Source organism: Lampetra planeri, chromosome 58 (assembly GCF_965212315.1).
Source record: "Lampetra planeri chromosome 58, kcLamPlan1.2.h2, whole genome shotgun sequence".
NCBI lineage: Eukaryota > Metazoa > Chordata > Hyperoartia > Petromyzontiformes > Petromyzontidae > Lampetra > Lampetra planeri.
The window spans coordinates 4,650,664-4,673,105 of NC_136164.1; the positions used below are offsets into that span (position 1 = coordinate 4,650,664).

Consider the following 22,442-nt stretch of genomic DNA (forward strand, 5'->3'; position numbering starts at 1 on the left):
GTCTGCCCGAGTGGCTGATATTTGGTTACATTGTCATTTGAAAAATAAAGGTAATTGTGACAATGAAAATTGTTTTATAACAGTGTGTATTTCCACTTAACTTTTGTGGTTAAAACAATGTCAAAAGGAACTATTGGCCCCCGGGCATCTTCACTTTATCAAATGTGGCCCTCTTTGCAAAAAGTTTGGACACCCCTGGTTTAACACGTACGTATGAATACGTGTCAGTTAAACACGTACGTATTAATACGTGTGTTCGCTGAATTTCTTCCGCACCTTCTTGGTTCTTTCGGTAAAGTCACGTAGAAGGGAAATAATAAAATACTAAAAAATAAAACGTAATTAAATACAATTCTCACGACGTTTCGGCCACAAAGCAAGCAGCCGTCCTCATCAGAACAGGTCTGTCGGAAAGACAGTGTCTGAATCAGACACTGTCTTTCCGACAGACCTGTTCTGATTCAGACGCTGTCTTTCCGACAGACCTGTTCTTCACCTGAGGACGGCTGCTTGCTTTGTGGCCGAAACGTCGTAAGAATTGTATTTTATTATTTTTTTAAATTGTATTATTTCCCTTCTACGCGACTTTGCCGAAAGAACCAAGAAGATGAATCCCTGCAGTCACGAAAGCTTTAAATCTACTCGCTAGCAGCACTTGCCCCAACAGCCTGTTAAGGCTATACGGGTGGGTCTTTGTCTTTGCGTGTTCCACCAACCCTCGCTGCTGCCTCCACAGGAGGATGCCCCCACCACCGCCCGGCTAAAATGCGTGCGCAGTACGGTCAAACTTCTTTCGCACCCTACGTAGCCGACAAACGTGCTAGTCATGCGGGTTTGGTGTCATATTAAAAAGGCGCTGCCGTCCGGCCAATGGCTTGACAACACACGGGGAGAATATTCGCCACCAGTAGGTCCCACACGTGGGTTTTTTTTTTAAAGAACATTCCTCCCCGCACCCACATCACCGACAGCAACGTTTGCCAAACGTTCAAACACGCGATTTGTAGCGCTCCGCTCGCGTTCACGTTTTCTGGACTCCACTGGTCCCCCCAAGTAATTAAAAAAGTTTTTTTTTTTTAACTCCACCGTGCGATGGTACCGACTGTGTGGAACGTACGTCCCAAAAAATCGTGACACTTGACCTCCCACCCACCCCCAACATGCTAAATACAGGGTGCTTCAAAAAAACGTTAACACTTCCGAGAATTTGCAACAATAAGCACGAGAAATGTTGTGCCTCTAGGCTCCGGAGATCACCTGGAGAAGATTTGGGGCACGCGTTGACAATGATGGCGAACAAGTGGACACCCTTTGACCTTTTGAAGCTATTAACATCACATTTGTTATCATGTTACAGTCTAGCAGTATCCGTTATTTTTCCATTAAAAACGATAGTCCCATACAAGTGTTAAAAACATTTTGAAACACCCTGTATAGAGAGAGTGTAGAGTAAAATGCAGTTCACGGAACGCTGTGGGTTTACTCTCCAGCGCGCTGGTGCGTGCCATTCGCGTCACGAATTGGCACGTTTGTGTTTACGTGACAAGCCCTGTGGTCGGGTGGTGGCGGGTTCAATGACACAACATTTCTATTTACGCCATCTGACACACCAAAAAACCCCCCTCTAATTACACTATGTAACACAATTTTTGTTTCTGGGTAGTAAGTGTCATTTCGTAATTGCTTATGCATCAAAAGTATAGAAAACGGCTATTATTCCCCAAAAACTTTGCTTTTGTGACCAGGACAGTGATATTTTTAAATGTACATATTTTCAATGAGAAAACGGGCAAATGTGTGTCTTTTCGTTCACATAAAGTCAGAAGAAAAAACATGAATAAAAATTAACAAATATTTATACTAAAGTAATTAAAAAAATACTACAAAAGATTTAGAAGCGAGTAGTTTTTCTAGATTTTCGAGATTTACGATTATACTGTAAATCACTTTCACGAATCAGCCCCCAAAAGTAGTCTCCCATCATGTTCTCGTTATACTGTCCTTGGCAGCGGCGTTCAAAGTCCAGTATATCTTAGTGTAAGCACTCGCCTTGCTCCTCCGAGTACGCTCCCATGTTCTCCTTGAATATATCAAGATGAGCATCAAGGATATGGACTTTGAGGGACATCCTACAGCCCATTGTGCCGTAGTTCTTCACCAGAGTCTCAACCAGCTCCACATAGTTTTTGACTTTGTGATTGCCCAGGAAGCCACGAACCACTGCGACAAAGCTGCTCCAAGCCGCTTTCTCCTTACTAGTGAGATTATTGGGGAATTCATTGCACTCCAGGATCTTCTTTATCTGTGGTCTGATGAAGACACCGGCTTTGAACTTTGCCTCAGACAGCTTAGGGAATAATTATTGAAGGTACTTGAAGGCTGCCGACTCCTTATCTACAGCTCTACCAAATTGTTTCATAAGGCCCAATTTGATGTGCAGTGGTGGCATCAGCACCTTCCGGGGTCCACCAGTGGCTCCCACTTGACGTTGTTCCTCCCCACAGAGAACTCGGTCCGCTGTGGCCAGTCCCGCCTGTGGTAGTGCGCCTTGGTGTCCCTGCTGTCCCAAAGGCAAAGATAGCAGGGAAACTTGGTAAAACCGCCTTGGAGACCCATCAGAAATGACACGATTTTGAAGTCTCCGATGACCTCCCAGCCATACTCATCATACTTCAAGGCGTCCAAGCAAGGTCTTGATGCTGTTGTAATCCTCTTTGAGGTGCACCGAGTGAGCCAGGGGAAGAGACGGGTATTTGTTACCATTATGGAGCAGCACGGCTTTGAGGCTCCTGGATGAGCTGTCAATGAAGAGGAGCCACTCATTCTGGTTACAGGCGATTCCGATAGCCTCGAACAGAAGCAAAGCCCATCTTGACGGGTGAAGAAGCTGCAAAAAGGTTGGTGACGCTTCCTCTGATCTGCGACTTGCACACTTTCATCCAACAAGTTCCACTGCTTTAGCCGCGACGTCAAAAGCCGGGCATTGGGACTTGGTGAGACCAAGATCTCTGATCAAGTCGTTGAGGTCTTTTTGGTTGGGGTAGCATGGGTCTCTCTCCTCAGCTCCACCTCTGAAATTGTCACCTGGATCTACGTCTTCCTCGCTCTCTGACTTGCTGCTGTCTTCTAAAGACGGCTGCTCTCTCTCCGGAGGAGTGGGTACGGGGAGCTCATGGCAGTGTGGCACCGGGGCGATGGATGAAGGAAGGTCTGGATACGTGATAGCAGGTGCATTCTTGCCAGTCCGACGTTTGGAAGGGTCCGCCATGCAGAAGCAGCAGTTGCTTGAGTGGTCAGTGGGTTCCCGCCAAATTCTTGGGATAGCAAACTTCATGGCTCTCTTTTCCCCTCTGTACCATCCTACAAAAATACATTTATTTCACCCATGACTAATGTTTAAGAGTTTCTCGCAACATTTTTCATTATATATTTTTTCAAAAACATTGAAAATTGTAAAACATTTTAAATTTTTTAACTTACAATAATTTTTTTTTACAAATTTTATAACCTAAAATTCCAAGCAACAATTGTTAATCTTACCTTCCAGATTATTTTTTCATTGCTCGCAGGTGAAATGAGGTGCCCAGGATTTGTCTTGATCCCCGACAGGCATGCCGAAATATGCCTTGTAGGCCTCACACATCTTAGCAGATGCTTCCACAAAGCACTTTTTCGCTCGTCTTAATTGGCCGCAGACATAGCAAAATGCGTCTGCCGGATGCTTGCAGCCTCTTGATGCCATTTCAGAAAAATGCAGATATGTATCCACTTAGGCAGCTGGAACTAAACTGAACTGGTGGGCTTAAGGCCCCTGTATTTATACTACTATTTATATTACTGGAAAGTTCTAGAATGTTATAGAAGTTACTCCAAGTATACTCAGCACTGAATCTATCTGGAATGTTCTGGAAAATAGGTAAATTTCAAAATATCACTGTCCTGGTCACAAAAGCAAAGTTAGCGGGGAATAATAGCCATTTTTCTGTACTTATGAGGCAAAAGCAGGGCCTTGCACATCCAACAGCGGACTGTGCAAGGCAAGGTCTTGTACAGTCCACTGCTGGATGAAGGCTCCCCCCCCCAACGGCCTTTGGCTACGGGCCTTAAAGGGCGAAAAATATACACAATAGGCGACGTTTCGGGCAACGGAGGAGCTCCTTTAGAGGACAACGTATCTGGCGAGGGGGTTATTTTTTTTTAATAACAAAAAAATATGCATGCACCATTGCACCAACTCTGCATCGCCACATCATTCATACATCACGGTGGTGCTGGGGGAGTAGGGGATGGCAAAGCAGTGAATGCTGAAGAACCCACGGGGGGGGGGGGGGTGCCAGATGATTGACCGGCAGCGACCGGGGTGGCTGGATGGAGAAGGGGGTGTGGTGGTGGTGGTGAGATGTTATCGTGCGGGTGCGCTAACCGTTGCGCCACCGCTCCTCCTCCCGCCGCCACTGAACAATGGTTCCCGGGCGTCGCGAGACAGAGAGAGAGAACGCGGGCAGCAGCAGCAGCAGGGGCAGCAGCGGCAGGAGCAGCAGCGGCAGGGGCAGCAGCAGCAGCGGCCGATGATAGAGGTGGTGGTGGGTGGTGGTGGTGGGTGGGGAGTGGTGGGGGGGTGGGGGTGTGGTGGTGGGTGGGGGGGGGGTTGGTGGGGGGTGATGGTGGTGGGTGGGGTGATGGTGGTGGGTGGGGGGGGGTAATGGTGGTGGGTGGTGGGGGGGTGATGGTGGTGGTTGGGGGGGGTGATGGTGGTGGTTGGTGGGGGGTGATGGTGGTGGTGGGTGGGGGGTGATGGTGGTGGGTGGGGGGGGTGATGGTGGTGGTGGGTGGGGGGTGATGGTGGTGAGTGGGGAGGTGATGGTGGGGGGTGGTGGTGGGTGGTGTGTGGTGGTGGGGGTAGTGGGGGGGGGGTGATGGTGGTGGGGGGTGGGGGGCACTGCAGCCCCCCCCGGGACATCTGCTCTGTACCAGGGAACAGAGACCGCAACTCCCCTCCGTGAGGCCCTCAACAGGGCAGTCAAGGGGGCAGTGAAGGGGACAGTCAACGGGGCAGTGAAGGGGGCAGTGAAGGGGGCAGGCGAGCGCTGTTCGCGAGCAGCGATCTACGAAGGCCGAGAGGGCCGCCTTTGTCTCTCCCCCGCCACCCCCAAGTGCTGGTGATCTTTACACGCCGCACCGGGGACTCGCGTTTTGTTTTTTAAGGCTGAGTCGACCTAGGCGGAGGCACGGGAACCGGCAATTTAATCAAGAGCGGCAATCGAACCGGGGGGCATCGCCGCCACTACCACAACCACAACAACCACCACCACAACAACAACAACCACCACCACCACCACCACCTGGCTACAGACAAAGACAAAGCTCCCCGCATATACCCGGGTAGCCTGCGCGGGCAAGGGCGCCGTTATCAGCGGGGCCCTCCCCGAGCGGCTCCCCCACCACCACCACCACAACAACAACCACCACCACCACAACCACCACCACCCCGAGCGGCTCCCTCACCACCACCACAACAACCACCACTACTACCCCGAGCGGCTCCCCCACCACAACAACAACCACCACCACAACCACCACCACAACAACCACCACCACCCCGAGCGGCTCCCCCACCACCACCACAACAACCACCACAACAGCCACCACCAGCACAACAACAACAACCACCACCCCGAGCGGCTCCCCCACCACCACCACAACAACAACCACCACCAACCCGAGCGGCTCCCCCACCACAACCACCACCACAACACCCACAACCACCACAACAACCACCACCACCCCGAACGGTTCCCTTGACAACCGCTCGCGAGGAGCGATCGATGATGGGAGGCCCAAGGGGGTGGTGGTCAAACGCCACGGCCCCGACCGCCTTTGTCTCTCCCACACCCCCCCCCCCCCAAGTGGTGATGGTTTACAACACGGGGGGGGGTGGGGGGGTAACTCGTTTTTATTTAAGGCTGAGTCGACCTGGGGGGGGGGGGAAGCTCAATGGAACCGGTCGGCAGTTCGAGCGTGGGAATCGAACCCCGGGCATTCGTAGGCCACAGCTTCTTCACCACACAACAACAACCACAACAACAACAACCACCACCACCTGCACCATTACAAAGACAAAGCTCCCACCTCGTGTAACCTCCCGTGCCGTGCGGGGCAAGTGCCGAGAGAGGCCGCGATAGAAGCAAACGGGGCGCCCACGGTGAGGTTCGTTATCCATCGTAGACACCCCTGGTCCCTTGCCTGGTATCATGATCCTCATCATGATCCTCATCATGATCCACACCGCACCGGTTTAAGGCCGAGTCGACCTAGGAGGGAGTCGGCCCAGGACCGGTTCGGAAAAATCGTCGGCCGTGGATTGCATGTAATCGGAAGGTGCACAACTCTCCACCACCACCACCACAACCAGATTAGTTGTTGTTGTTGTGGGTGGGTGGGGGGTGATATCGATCGATACCGGGCAACTCGTCGAACAGGGGAAGCTTAAACACAAACCCGAGCGCCACCGCTGCGCAACAACGAACAGCAGCAGCAACAACAATAACACGTTGACTGACAAACACACAGAGAGAGAGACAGGCAGAGAGGGGCTTGGGGAGTTCTCTCACCTCCTATGAGAAGGAGCCACCACCACTACACCACCACCAGCCGTGGGCTTCACCGCAGAGCGCCACCGCCACCGCAGAGCCCCGCTTGAACTTGCGACGAAGTCGCCTGGCCGAGGCCGGCCCCGCTATAAATACACGCGGGGTCCCCCCCACCACCAACCCCCACCACCACCAACCCCCACCACCACCAACCCCCACCACCACCAACCCCCACCACCACCAACCCCCACCACCACCAACCCCCACCACCACCAACCCCCACCACCACCAACCCCCACCACCACCAACCCCCACCACCACCAACCCCCACCACCACCAACCCCCACCACCACCAACCCCCACCACCACCAACCCCCACCACCACCACCACCACCAACCCCCACCCACCGCCACCACCAACCCCCACCCACCGCCACCACCACTCCAGTTCCTTGACGCAAGCTGCCGCTGGGGGCTCGCCAACTGTGTGCGTTCGGAGTGCCCACGTTGCCAAATTGTCGGATGACACGCACGCACCACCCACTCAACCACCCACCCACCCAACCATTACCCACTCACTCACACACTACCCACCCCACCAACCAATCATCCACCCATCCATCCACCCACCACCCACCCAACCACCAACCACCCACCCAACCACCCACCAACCACCCACTCAACCACCATCCACCCACTCAACCACCATCCACCCAACCAACCACCCCCCCACCCACCAAACCACCCACCCACCCAACCACCTTTCGTTGGATGGCTTCTAAAGCCAGGCTGGGGTGGTGTGTGAGCTGTCGTGCCACGGGCCTGGGCAGGTGCCTGTTTGTTGTTGTTGTTGTTTCTGTTACGCACCTGGCTGCCGAGTCGAGCTCGGGGAGGTTCGTGGGGGTGGGGGACCTGAGCCCGGGGCATCGTCGCCACTGATGTTCGCCGTGAACCGAGAATTTAACTCGGGGCGGGGGAGGAGAGACGCACGGGTTTCGGATTATTATTTGGCTGCGGGAAAAAAATGTTCACGTGATAAACCGCTTTGTTGTGAAGCAAGGCCGTAATTATCATATATATTGGGGAGAGGGGGGGGGACATCCCCCCACATCACCCCCCCAATATTCAAATATGCTCAAAATGCCCCCCCCCCGAATATATTGCTATTAAAAAATCATTCGCTATGTAAATAAAAACAACAATTTGCTAAACCTTGGCCACAATATCTGGACTTGTCTTCATATATATCAATGCGTAGATTTCTGTTTATATGATTGTGGTTATGGTTGTACTTTATTAATCCCTAATCTCTGCCATTACATACAGTGAAACAAGAAATGGTAAAAAAAGAAAAAACAGAGCAATGTAATACAATACACTATTAGACATTAAATTTTTTAATATTTTAGGCAGGAAATGAATGTTCAAATTTTTATATTATTTCTGGGTTTGGACCTCCAGACACCCTGGAAGATTTGGTCCCCCCCAATGTTGACTCCATGGCTACAGCTTTGTTGTGAAGCATCATCACGGTCGTTTCGCCCGCGGTAATGACCGGGGCGGCCCACTGGATTCGAACCGTGAACCTCTGCAACAAGTCACGGTGGCTAGGAGATGTTAACTACCTCGTCTGGTATGCAGGGGGCTCGTGGGTTCGATCCTGACCCTGACGTCTGCTGCTGTATATTTGGATTTTGCGTGCGTCTCTCCCTGTGGACGTGTGAATTTTTCATAATCAACATCACGCATTTCGAGTGTTTGGCTGCTTTCAATGTCCACGTGATGATAAGCCACTTCGTTGAGCTATCATTTGTGGCGAGATCGCTTTTGAAAAAGAGCTTTACCTGGTTAACCACCACTACGATACTCAAATGACAGCCGGCAACAATAACAACCGCCATTCGCCACTAAGTAGCGGTGACGTCACCACGACGCTTGTGCCAGGCCATGTGCACCTTGAGGCCACGTGAAGCGTCGAACGCCCGCTGGCAGGTGACGGGGCAGACCCAGGTGCCACGGGTCGACTGACCGAGATGACTGAGATGACTGGCTGATGCACCACCTGTGCCCCCTACTGTGCCAACTTGCTGTGCTTTAGCCACCCGGCGCTCTGCTCGTTATTGTAAGCGTCGCCTTCCGTTGTTGTTGGAGGGCGACTGCCTCCTACTGCCCAGTAGCGTCCTTCACGAGCCTCCTCCACTTAGGCCGATCTTGACACCGCTGGTACCAGTCATCGGCAAGTCCACTCAGCTCCACATCCTCCTGTACCACATCACTCCATCTCTTCTCTAGCCCGTGCCGCGCCCGTTTAGCCCCCTCGATCCGGCCGAACAAAAGCTGTTTAGGCATGCGGTGGCTGGGCATGCGGGCTACATGACCGGCACACACACACGCGCACCCACAGCTCAGGTTATCGTTTTCACACTTGGCCTTACAGTAGAATCCAGGAGGCCTCCACTGGCTCGAACATTTTCGATCTCCCGATGTGGCACCTCTGTGTCCACGCAGCGCTTATGAGAACTCAACAGTTGGACCGTGTAGGCAGCTCGCCTGTGGTGGAATAAAGCGGCGTGGGTAACCCCTTCACCTCCCCCAATGTACCGAACCAGCGTGTAGATGAGAAGGGCAAACAGACTCTCGAGAGGAGGCCCAATTTAGAGCCCCCCTCTAAGAGAGGGCCCTTCTGCCAGCGGTAGCGCGAGCAAGCAATTGCAGGGTTGCGCCTCTGCCCTTTGGCGTAGTTGTATGCACTTGGCCACCAAGGCATATTTGAACAGGAACACTTGACGCGTGTTTTTTGAGACAGGTGATACATCATGGTACGTGCACTTTCACGAGTGGAACAGTTCTTGTTATTTAATGTTTTTTTTGTTAAATTCCTGGCTTATCACATTCGGCTGAAGAGCTAGCTAGCCTCTCGATAGCACGGTTGGCTCCGTACGGTGCGAAATAAGTTCAACATACATATATAACATACAGCCCATAGACTAACACTACCCATAGACGAACACTACACATACACTAACACTACCCATAGACCAGGGGCGGGGAACCTTTTTTTCTGCCAAGGGACATTTGGATATTTATAACATCAATCGCCGGCCATACAAAATTATTAACTTAAAAATGAGCCCGTTATATTTGGTCAAACATTTAATCAACTCACCCCTAATGTGATGGCTGGAAATGCTTCTCTTTGGCGAGGCGTGTGATGTTAGCTGGTATTGATGATGTTGCTACTCGCAACTGCTTTTCCAGGTTTGCTCCGAGATTTAGTGAATTTCAAGTCCTATCTGCGGTTGCCTTGGAAGGCCCACACCAAATTATTTTGCGGGCCTTACACGGCCCACGGGCCGGACGTTCCCCACCCCTGCCATAGACGAACACTACCAATAGACGAACACTACCCATACACTAACACTACCGTTAGACTAACACTGCCTAGAGACTCAACACTGCACCACCGATTAGCACGGTTGCCTAAGTACGATGCGAAAGAAGTTCAGCGTACAATTGATAATGGCTTATATTATCCGGCTGCTTCCAACATTATCCGGTGGTCCCAGTGCCCGATTCTGTGAAACCGCTCCAAGAACTGTGATCGAGATCGGCGTGTGTGACAAAGTGTCAAATATATACGATACACTATACTCTACATACAACTTGAACAATTAAAATAATGCACTACTGTTTATACATCACCCCCATGCTGCAGAGTCTTCGAGATTAGAGTGGCAAATACGGCACAGTAAATACGGTAACTTTTTAAAGTTGGATATACATTTGTTGTCTATTTGTATCTTTATTTATGCCACTTTCATGTTGTAAACACATTTAAAACACCAAAAAAACATGTGTAGTGTAGCAGCGCCGACTGGCGGCCAGAAGTAGCAATTGCAGGTGCACCCACCCAAGGGGAGACAGGACACACGGCAGTGTCCACAAAGGGGGAAGAACTGGAGCAAGAGTCATGGAAGGGAGAAGAACTGGGCCAAGGGTCACGGAAGGTGATCCATCTTGAATAAGCCCCCAGAACCAGCAAGAAGGTTCGAGAAGGGGGGCGTGGCCAGGGCGGGGCCGGGCCCCGCTGGAAGCATAAAAGGGGGCGAGAGAGGGAGCTCTGGGTTGTCCGTGGGAGTCGGGGTCGTCTCGTCGTTTCTGCCGTCTTCATCGCCACCGTCGTCGCTGCCGTCTTTGTCATCGCTCGACGTGGCCGTTGCTAGGTAGTCAGCCAGCTATCTAGTCAGTTGGCGCCATCGTTGCTAGCGGTCAGTGTTGTGCTATGTGCTAGCGAGTGTAAGTGCAAGTTTTGAGTAATAAATAAGGTGCCTCCATAGTGTATTGTCTCCGGAGTCCTACATTACACGTGTACACAACACCCAAAAACATGTCATTCAAGTTGAGCAAAAATAAGCTATTTTAAAATAATGATTCATTTAGTGATTGTCTGGCGTTTTTTTAAATCCGAAGCCGCCGGATAATCGATAATCCACGGTACATAGAGGTGCATACGTGTCCCGATTATTTTTGACATCCACTTATTGGCTCCGTTCCTTGACAAGCACGAACATGGCCCTTCGAGAGGCAGGAAGTGGCGTGGGAGGTTTGGGTGGGGTTCCCTGTTTTTAAATGTACCCACGTAACTGGCCACAAATTTATTTCCCTAAAAATATTTTTAGTTATTCAGTATAAATGTGTCGATTCATCTTCTTGGTTCTTTCGGTAAAGTCACGTAGAAGACGGCTGCTTGCGTTGTAGCCGAAACGTCGTGAAAATTATTTATTATGTTTTATTTTTATTATTTTATTACTTCCCTTCTACGTGACTTTACCGAAAGAACCAAGAAGATGAATCCCTGCAGTCACGAAAACTTTAAATCGAAATTTGTGTCGATTCAGTTCTGGCTCTCATCCAGCAGTGGATTGACAAAAGGGCTTTACATTCGAGTACTTTTTTACATTCAGTCGTTTGCAGATCTAAATGGTTTGGTCGAGGGACCTCGTGGGTCTCCATGTCTGATGTGTGTATATTAAACTTCTTTCGCACCATATGTAGCCAACCGTGCTAATCAACTAAACTGTAAATTATTATCGTATTATTTCACCAGGTAAACCCTACTGCGCTGCATAGCTCTTTTTCAGAACCGACCACAAATGATAGCTCCACGAAGTGGCTTATCACGTGGAAATGTCTAGCAGCCAAATAGTCACATTCATTTTAAGTGTGGAGGGAAAACCCGGAGGACCCTGAGAAAAATCCACGTGACCATGGGGAGAGACACATGCAAACTCCAAATATCCAATGGTCAGGGTCGGGATCTAACCCACAACCCCCTGTATATCAGGCGAGGGTAGTTAACATCAAGCCACCGTGGTGCCCTGTTCATCGGCATATAGGGAGGTCAAAGGACTTCCCTTTATGCCTTTGACCTCCATGTGAGGTCAAAGGCAGGGCCATCCATAGGAAGGGTGCGGGGCAACGGGGCAAATCACACTGTGAGCTCCCTCCCCCACGACGCCTGCACACTAAACCGGAAGTATTACATCTGAGACCGTGACGCAGAAGCGCGATTAGGGAGAGTGGGGGCAGTCGCCCCGATTCCCTGTGTACCCTGGGTACGGCTCCGGCTACAGAAAAAGGCACCTTCATTTTGTGTAACAGTCGTCTGAAACCATTGGAACCTCATTTGGCAGTAAAAAATATGATAATTGGTTTTTTACCCTTCTATCTGGCAACAAAAAAAAGGTGTCAGTTTTGTTGCCAGATAGAAGGGTAAAAAAACAATTATTAGTCGTCTGAAAGTTAAGCTGCAGCCCTGCAATTTATTGCACGCGTCACTCCATTGGGCCAGACAGCCCCTCTGTAATGTATTTTGGTCTACTCTTCCACCGCCAACCAGACATCTGAAAAAACTATCCCATTGTTTCAACTGCTGTGAAAACAACAACGGTCGATATGGGGACGTTTTAATTTTCGCAGACCTCCTGTATGGATAATTCTTCCTAAAATGTATCTGCCACTTGAGTATGAGGGCACCCAGATTGTGAGCGAAGTCGGAGGATGTTGCGCCTTCTCGCGAGTGATCGATATTCTCCACGGATCCTTGCCTTGAGTAACAGCTGTGTGTAGTCCATATTGTTGGGCTCTTTCGGTAAAGTCACTTAGATAGGTTCAAAGAAAATAACAAAAATAACAAAAAAACTACGACGTTTCGATCGCAACACAAGCAATCGTTATTTTCTTTGAACCTATCTACGTGACTTTACCGAAAGACCCACGAATATTAATTCCTGCAGTCACGAAAGCTTCAAGTGAAGATTTAGCTGTGTGTAGGTTTGCCACCTCTGATTGAATGGGAAAAAAGACCCAGGACATATCACTGGAGGAAGAACAGCTCACGATACCGGGAAGAGGGAAGCTGACTGCATGTACATTCATTGTGTCTCGGCCTCGAGGTGCGCTGCGTTGCACCACTATCCGAGTAGTTAACCTCGCATTCAATAAACTTTCAGAGCCAGGGTGAACATCCGACTCCAACGTATTGAATGAATAGAACGAGGTAAAACTGATGTAAAAACACAGCACAAAATATAGCATCTGTTAATACTTGCAATATCAATACAATGAATGAACACTGCAGCATCATAACATTGTCTTAGATAACATGAATCTCAATAATAGGTCCTGGATGGAACAGGCACCTACATTAGCACTGAATAGATATACAACAAGAGAATAAGCTACTGTGTTAAATCAGGTCACTTTGTGTAATCACCATACTGCAGCCCAAATGTACAGCACTGCGCATAACACTGAACTGTGGATGAGATACTTCTTCATCCTTGCTCTCAAGAATGCATTAAAACTACATGAGCCCAAGTCTGGCTTGACTCATCCAACTACAAATAACATAAACAATAATGCAAGTGGCAGGCTTCGTTGTTAACTAGGCCTCATATTTATCATAACAATTTAACAGCATTATAAAGACATTCACAGAATTATAACGGCAATCCTAACATTATAACAGCATTCCCAGTATTATAAGAACATAAACGAACTTACAGACAATGCTTCTTAAAGTCCCACAATGAACAGATGCACCCGTCTTCACTGAGACGCTAATTATACAGGTAGGAACAACAGTTCAACACTGCCCACCAGGGATTATTTGTCTGTCGTGCATAGCCCCTCCCAAACATGTACACTCCCGGATTGGTTGAAGTGCGTCACGTGACCGCGAGCTTTCTGTCGTGCACGAATGCGCTGTCCAACCAAGTTCCTACCTGCCCACTCCGAAGGAACGTGTTGCCTCCATTTCGTACTCTTTGCAATGGCCGACACCCCTGCCTGGCCTCGTGGCTTAGAGACCCTTAACTTGTAACGTCCTTTTTCTTGGTTCTTTCGGTAAAGTCACGTAGAAGGGAAGTAATAAAATAATAAAATAAAACATTATGAAATAATTCTCACGACGTTTCGGCCACAACGCAAGCAGCTGTCCTCAGGTGAAGACCAGGTCTGTTGGGGAGACAGCGTCTGAATGACTTTACCGAAATAACCAAGAAGATGAATCCCTGCAGTCACGAAAGCTTTAAATCGAAATTGTAACGTCATGGTCACGTGACCAAACTCAACACCATCATATCAGGAAGTTCCTGTGTAAACACACCCCCATATCTGTTGTGAGGCAGAACACGTTGTATCCAGTGGTTTATTATTATTATGCAACTGAAAAAAAAACAAATACTGTTAATGTGCTGGAAATACGTAGCTTTCCCAGAACAGCAACATCAATAATCCTAGAAAAATTATGACAAGTGGTAACCCGAGCTGTTTAGATAGCAGCCAATGGGGCATGTGGCTTGATGCTTCGGGGCATCCGGTGGTGATGGGGACAGATTAGGTCCACCAATCTGTGCACTCTATAATCAAAACCCAGACATTTATCACTCGGGACGAGGTCTGTTATCGCAGTACACTGCTGTCATAACGTTTAACACGAAAACCCATGAAAGATATCGGTATAAATCAGTTGCTGTGACCCGGACACACGAAAGCCAATTTCGTGGACTATCAAACCCGGACCCAATGATGGATAAGAGGCAGTGGTGGGGAAGGGAATTCAGTTTCAGAGTACTGTACAGTTGTTGGGGCACTTACTGAGCATCATTGACTCGCACCTCCGATAAGCACGGTTGGCTACGTACGGCGCGAAATAAGTTCAACATACGTACACCCACATACAGCTCAACTGGAAAAAAATGCAACAAGGGCGATGCAAGCTGTGTGTGGAGTGTGTGGAGGTGCAGTGGTTGACACACTGTGCTTTAAATTCTTGGTGGACCTGGGTTCAATTCTCAATTGTGTTCTAACGACAACGGCAAGTGATATGTGATCATCGTGTTTCGCTGTCTCCTAAAGCGGGTACAGTATCGAATGCAGCCAGAGCCGGCCCAGCCACTAAGCGACCCTTGCAATTGCAAAGGGCCCCGTGGCCAGCAGAGGGCCCCCTAGAGTCACTGCTAGCTAGTGGGTGAAAAAAATCATACATCAAAGGGGCCTCCAACCAAATTTTGCTTAGGGCCCCCAAAGGTCTAGGGTCGGTTCTGAATGCAGCGTTTAAACTGCAGCATTGGCAATGCCGGACCAACGACATATTGGAGGGCCAGGGCAAAATGCCAGATGAGGTCTCTTCTGAGGTCCGATGAAATCTCTGAGGCTCAGGGCAAAACCTATGCCTTTCTTCAGGGCTCTTGAGAAATTGACGGTAAAGGGTGGTCGAACACGGTGCTATCCACACTACTAACCCACTGGGGTGGGATGCTAGCGTTAATAGGTGCTCACCAACATTGCTTGCCCCTGTGATCCTGAAATCTTCAAAGCTGGATGGATATGATGTGTCCGCGTGCGAGTGCGACTTCTTTAACACAGGAGAAGAGATTGACTGGCGCCCGTTTTTGGAGATTTGATTTATAGATTCGATTTAAGGAATCTATTCTAAGCCAGCTTGACTTTGAGCTGCTCACTGTAGGCTCCGATTTTCTATCTTGGTCCTCTCGTGTTACCTAAACCATTACATAACCGGAATAAAAAAAACTTCCCACTGGCCTACGTGTCCTTGTCGTTGTGAGTTAAAATAAATCTAAATGTTCGGGTTTGATAACATCAGTCACTGTTAATTCTCAGTCGCACAATGCTCGCGACAAGTTCCCGTTTGCAGACACACGCTGCAATTATTTTAGCTTGTCGCCAAAAATGTACCTGTGACGGTGCAATGTGCAACACCGCTGGGCTTGTAAACCCAGGAGTCGCCCGTTCGATCTCCAGGCGCGGCAGTTTAAATAATGGAAACGTTCCTGAAATCTTACCGCCTGCCGTCGACCCAGCATTGCGAATGGGTGCACGGCAGTGAGTGGGTCGACGGGCTGCGTGCTGTGGGGTAAAGCAAGGCCGTAGCCATGGAGTGGACATTGGGGGGGACTAAATCTTCCAGGGGGGTCCCCCCACCCATAAAAAACCTAAATTAGAAAACGAATTTCCTGCCTAAAATATAAAACAAATTCACTAACACATAGGATGGACTTTTAATTTATTTATTACAATAATGTCGAATAGTGTATTGTATTACATTGCTCTATTTTTTCTTTTTTTACCTTTTCTTGTTTCATTGTATGTAATGGCAGAGATTAGGGATTAATAAAGTACAACCATAACCACAATCGTATAAACAGAAATCTATTTCATAGCAACATTTTGGGGGGGGGAAATTTTGAGCATATTTGAATATGGGGGGGGGGCGAGGGATGTGTCCCCCCCCCCCCCAATATACGACCTTGGGGTGAGGTGTGGGGGTGCTACGGCCTCTTCCAAATTGACCCTGGTGGAAGAGTAGGCCAATGTACCGTCGAGAGGTGCTCTATGCGGAGCTCACGCCAGTCGGAGGCCTTTCTGGCAGCAGTGGTGTGAAAAGGGAATTGCAGGGCTTCCCCTTTTTCCCCCCGCATCTTTTACTCACTCGATATTAAGGACCGTTAAGGGGCCGTCCATAAATGACGTCACGCACCTAGGGGGGGGGGGGGTCAGTCATTTGTGACAATGTGTGACGAGGGGGGGGGTTGAAAAATGTGACGTCACATCAAAATGCGCAACTTCCGCAAATATGCCCGACTGTGAGGGCGGGCACAAGCCGCCGTGAGTAGGTTAAACGTTGAGTTTTATAAGGGCACCACGGGGTGACCAGCCCCTCCCCACCCAGCCCCACCCCTCCCACCCCCCACACTCCACCCTCCCCCTCCCCACCCAGCCCCTCCCTCCCCACCCTCCCCTCCCCACCCAGCCCCTCCCTCCCAACCCAGCCCCTCTCCACCCTCCCCTCTCCACCCAGCCCCACCCCTCCCATTTTTGGATGCACGACGGACGGACGTACACAATAATCCCCTGTGGGCTGGTGGAACCAAAACTGTGTGACTGAGACGAGTGCGCAGTGCGGGAAAGAGGCGCGGACGGAAGTGGTCAATAATAAAACAATGGGGCCGGGTTCCACGCGCGGACTCACCGCTCTCACCTCCTGCTGCTGTGCGGTCCGGTTCCTAACAGGCCACGGACCGGTAGCGGTCCGCGTTCCGGGAGTTGGGGACCTCTGATGTATTGCTTGAAGTGTGGGGCGTTGGTAACGATTAGGAAATGTCGATTTAAAGCTTTCGTGACTGCAGGGATTCATCTTCTTGGTTCTTTCGGTAAAGTCACGTAGAAGGGAAGTAATAAAATAATAAAACAGAATAAAATAATTCTCACGACGTTTCGGCTACAACGCAAGCAGCCGTCTTCAGGTGAACACATTCTTTGTTAAGGCGCTCTTCTTCCACCTCCAACCCAGCTTATATATAAGCTCCAAGCTTGGCAGTGTCTCATTCTTCACCTGAAGACGGCTGCTTGCGTTGTAGCCGAAACGTCGTGAGAATTATTTTATGTTTTATTTTTATTATTGTATTACTTCCCTTCTATGTGTCTTTACCGAAAGAACCAAGAAGATTAGGAAATGCTTCTGGCACCCTCTGGTGGATAATAGCAAGTACCGTCACCGGATGTACTACGAGCCACTGGGGAGCGGTGGTGCAGCGGTTAGCGCGATACGCTGGTAACCCCCGGCATACCGAGTTCGATTCCCGCTCACAACCAACACCCACTCACGTATAAAGATAAAATAAAAAAGTAAATAATAAATATTTAATTATTTAGTTCATTATTTTATCTTTACACGTGACTTTACCGAAAGAACCAAAGAGTAATTCCTGCAGTCACGAAAGCTCCAAATTAAGATTGACCAACACCCAGTGACGATTATCTGAACCGATCCTGGGACCTCCCCTCGGTCGACTCAGCCTCAAATGAGAACCTGGTGCTGTGTGTAAACATAGCCACTTGGGGAGAGAGAGGAGGCCGGGCGTGGTGCTGGTCACCCACCACCTCGTGTGCTGTGCCGGCCTTCATAGGTGCTCGCTAACAGCACTTGCCCCAACAGCAGAGGTGGGACAAAGTCATTGTTATGCAAGTCCAAGTCGAGTCGCAAGTCATCAAATTCATGACTCGAGTCTGACTCGAGTCCAAGTCACATGACTCGAGTCCACATCTCATAGGTGGGACAAAGTCATTGTTATGCAAGTCCAAGTCGAGTCGCAAGTCATCAAATTCATGACTCGAGTCTGACTCGAGTCCAAGTCACATGACTCGAGTCCACACCTCTGCCCAACAGTCTGTTAATGGGATACGGGGGATCTTTGAAGGCGTGGTGTTCGGGCTGTTGGCACCGAAACGGTGGAAGACGTTCAAATAGGGGGCCGTCCATAAATGACGTCACGCGATTTTGGACGATGTTTGACCCCCCTCCCCCTCGTCACACGACGTCACAAAAAGTCAGACCCCCCCTCGAATATGACGTCACAAAGCTCTGCCCCCCCCCCCCCAAATAGAATATGCTTCAAATCGCTTTAAACTATTGTCATTGTAGTGCGTATTTAATGTGGCGCTGCACTCTGATGTTGTAGAAGAAAACATTTATTAAAAAGTCTATTTAAGTAGAACGTGTTGTCTTTTTTAGAGTGGGTGGGGGTGTAGGGGTGTGGGAGTGTGAAGGGGCGTGGGGGTGGGGTTAGGGGTGGTGGTGGGGGGAATCCTTCTGACGTCATCCAACTCGTGACGTCACCGCCCGCGCGGGGTGACCGCTTGGCGGCGCTCACCCCGCGACAGCCGTCTCAGTGACGTCATGTTACCGAAGGCGAAGTATCGGCTGGCGACAATGACACAATCAGCCGTCGTTTGAGGCCGAGTCGACCTAAGGGGTTGGAGGGGGGCTCCCAGGACCGGTTCGGATCAGCGTCACCGGTGTTTAGTGGCCGCGGACGCGGGGAATCGAACTCAGGCGCGGGCCCAGGGTTCGTTGCTTAGCGCTGAACGTCACTTCCTCTCACAATCCTTTGCGGACTCGTTTCGTAAACGTCACATCCGCTTTTGACAACCCGGCGCGCTGCTTGATAAAGGAGGCCAATCAGCGTGAAGGGGCGGCCTTACCTTCCACATAATTAATTATAAATTATGTTAATGAAAGTCAGCCAATCAGCGTCCAGGGGCGGCCTAATATGGAGGGCTTTTCTCTAGAAATTGGGCGCAATCCAATCCCGTTACAGCGCTTTGCACGGGTTCGGCCTCAGCCCCCCCCCCTTCAGTCGGCCACGCCCAGTAAGACGTAGCCCCGCCCATTCCCCCCTAAACCCCGCCCACCCAGACCTAGCCCCACCCCCATCCTCCCCCAAGACCCCGCCCACCCAGACCTAGCCCTCCCCCATCTTCCCCCAAGACCCCGCCCACCCAGACCTAGCCCCCCCCATCCTCCCCCAAGACCCCGCCCACCCAGACCTAGCCCCCCCATCCTCCCCCAAGACCCCACCCACCCAGACCTAGCCCCCCCCCATCCTCCCCCAAGACCCCGCCCACCCAGACCTAGCCCCCCCCCATCCTCCCCCAAGACCCCGCCTACCCAGACCTAGCCCCCCCCCATCCTCCCCCAAGACCCCGCCCACCCAGACCTAGTCCCCCCCCATTCTCCCCCAAGACCCCGCCCACCCAGACCTAGTCCCACCCCATCCTCCACCAAGACCCCGCCCACCCAGACCTAGCCCCCCCATTCTCCACCAAGACCCCACCCACCCAGACCAAGCCCCCCCCATCCTCCCCCAAGACCCCGCCCACCCAGACCTAGCCCCCCCCCATCCTCCCCCAAGACCCCGCCCACCCAGACCTAGCCCCCCCCATCCTCCCCCAAGACCCCGCCCACCCAGACCTAGCCCCCCCCATCCTCCCCCAAGACCCCGCCCACCCAGACCTAGCCCCCCCCATCCTCCCCCAAGACCCCGCCCACCCAGACCTAGCCCCCCCCATCCTCCCCCAAGACCCCGCCCACCCAGACCTAGCCCCCCCCATCCTCCCCCAAGACCCCGCCCACCCAGACCTAGCCCCCCCCCATCCTCCCACAAGACCCCGCCCACCCAGACCTAGCCCCCCCCCCCATCCTCCCCCAAGACCCCGCCCACCCAGACCTAGCCCCCCCCATCCTCCCACAAGACCCCGCCCACCCAGACCTAGCCCCCCCCATCCTCCCCCAAGACCCCGCCCACCCAGACCTAGCCCCCCCCCATCTTCCCACAAGACCCCGCCCACCCAGACCTAGCCCCCCCCATCCTCCCCCAAGACCCCGCCCACCCAGACCTAGCCCCCCCCATCCTCCCCCAAGACCCCGCCCACCCAGACCTAGCCCCCCCCATCCTCCCCCAAGACCCCACCCACCTAGACCCCAGCCACTCCCATTCCCGCCAATATTCCCGCCCACCCCGCCGTCTGCCACGCCCACCGAGTCGTCTCAACCAATGACAGCACTCGTAGTTTGCCCCGCCCACTTTCTGACGTAGGCCCCGCCCTCACGGCGGTGGTGGTGGGGGTGAAAGGAGGAAGAGGTTGCCAGTATGCGATGGAGGCGGCCGCTTCGCGTCTGAAGCCGCGGCGCGAGTGCAAAAGTTGTCGGCGAATTTGCCCCCTCGAAACCTCGGCGGCCGCTACAAATAATCGCCAGCCCCGGCGCGTTCGTTGAAGGGGCCGAACCATCGTTCCGAGCCGTTTTCGTTTAAGCCGGGCGCGTCGCAAGATTTCGAGCCGAAATGCGTCGGGCCGCGATCAGCGTGGTGGGGCCTTAGCGACCGGGGCAGGCGAAGTAGCTGAACGCCAGCGACCTCGGCGGCCGTGAAATAATTATTATCAATTAGTAATAATAATACTACTGCTGTTGTTGTTAGGGCACGGGTCTTTGCTCGACCGTGCAAAAGTGTCCCATCGTGCGTGGCGGCGTTCGAATATTTTGTGTTATTGTTTGGCCGACCTGGAAGAAGATGGAGGTGGACGGGAGTGGATATCGACGGGCGAGAAAGAAGGCCATCAAAGAGGGCCTTGAATTTCTGCAGTGAGACGCCGCCGTGCACAACAACAACACCACCAACAACACGATCATCTTTGCACGTGGAATTGAGGGAAGGGATAACGTTGTGGGGTTGATGGTGGTGGTAGTGGCATATGGCCTGGCAACGCCGCTGAGGCCTTTTAACTGGAAATGCTTGAGTGTGTGGGGGGGCTTTGGTTTGGTTGTCAGGCCACGCATTTGAGGTGTTAATTTAATTATCGGACAGGTTTCTAGCTGTCTCTCTCGTGAGATTTGCGGTGTTTTTTTAGAACCTTGATTGCCGCGTTAAAAATGTATGGGGACATTTCCCCCCCTCACCCCCCCCCCCCCGATTGTAAGTGAACTTGACGTCTTGTTTCCCTGGGTTTCGATTTAGACGCATACAGTGTTGTTGTGGTGTGTGTGTATGCCTGCCGTTCCTGAGCGGAGATCGTGAATGTTGACGAGATAGCTTGGGGAGAGAAAAGCCCTTTAATCCAGCAGGCCTATTGATCATGCGCTGCTGCTGATCAATTAAAAATGTTGATGCCTTCTCGTTGGGCAAGTTAAATGATTGCTTGTGTTGCAGTCGAAACGTCGTGAGAATTTTTATTGTTTTATATTTATATTTTATTATTTCCCTTCTACGTGACTTTACCGAAAGAACCAAGAATATAAGTTAAATGCACTTAACGAAAACATCTGGCAGTTCATTAATCGTCCTGTGTACAGTCGGGAGCATGGCCACCACTTTGTTAAATATAAAGTGCAGTAGTAACATTTTCTTTCGACATTGTAAATTGTTTGGTGCGAACTCTGCAAGAGGATTTTTTTTTCATATATATAATGGGAAACTCGTTTTAGAGTGCATGAAAATGCACGTCATAGCTTGATACCCGTGGTGCTAAAACCAGCATGAAAAGTACACAGTTTAACTAAGTCTGTTTTGAGTGTTCATATAGTATTCACTTTGTTAATTAGTCGATTGCGCAGTTTGTAAACTTTAAACTGCTCTTGTTTAGTGACAAAACTGAAACTTGTCTTATTTGCATTGCAACTTCCTTTTGAAGAATCTACACAAGTTCCTCTTACCTTTTTCGGTTCTTGTTTGCCATAAAAAAAAAACCTGTTCCAGCGGTTTTATTGGCAGTCGTTTAGGGTTCGGGTCAATGATCTGTGTGCCTTCTGCCTAAATCTAGGTTTTCTTTGTCCCGGTATAGGCTTAAAAATATATATAATTTTGCGTGACTATCTTAACTGGCCAAAACTGCCATGGGTTTATAGACAGTCGTGGCTACGGGTAGAACGAGTATACCGGCAGAAGAAACACAAGTAGTGTTATAAGTGAACTTTAAAGACCCACTACAATC

At 50.8% G+C, this 22,442-nt stretch overlaps 1 protein-coding gene across 3 annotated transcripts in view; it reads left to right on the forward strand.

The window, feature by feature from the left end:
- The first annotated feature begins 20,599 nt into the window (after positions 1 to 20,599).
- The window catches only part of LOC144736022 (zinc finger CCCH domain-containing protein 7A-like), a 39,282-nt gene continuing 37,439 nt past the window's right edge, over positions 20,600 to 22,442 (forward strand). For all 3 annotated transcript variants that reach the window (XM_078618657.1, XM_078618658.1, XM_078618659.1), the window contains exon 1: positions 20,600 to 21,096. In XM_078618657.1, the coding sequence (XP_078474783.1) occupies positions 21,026 to 21,096 (71 nt within the window). In that variant the 5' untranslated portion in view covers positions 20,600 to 21,025. The remainder of the gene's footprint in view (positions 21,097 to 22,442) is intronic.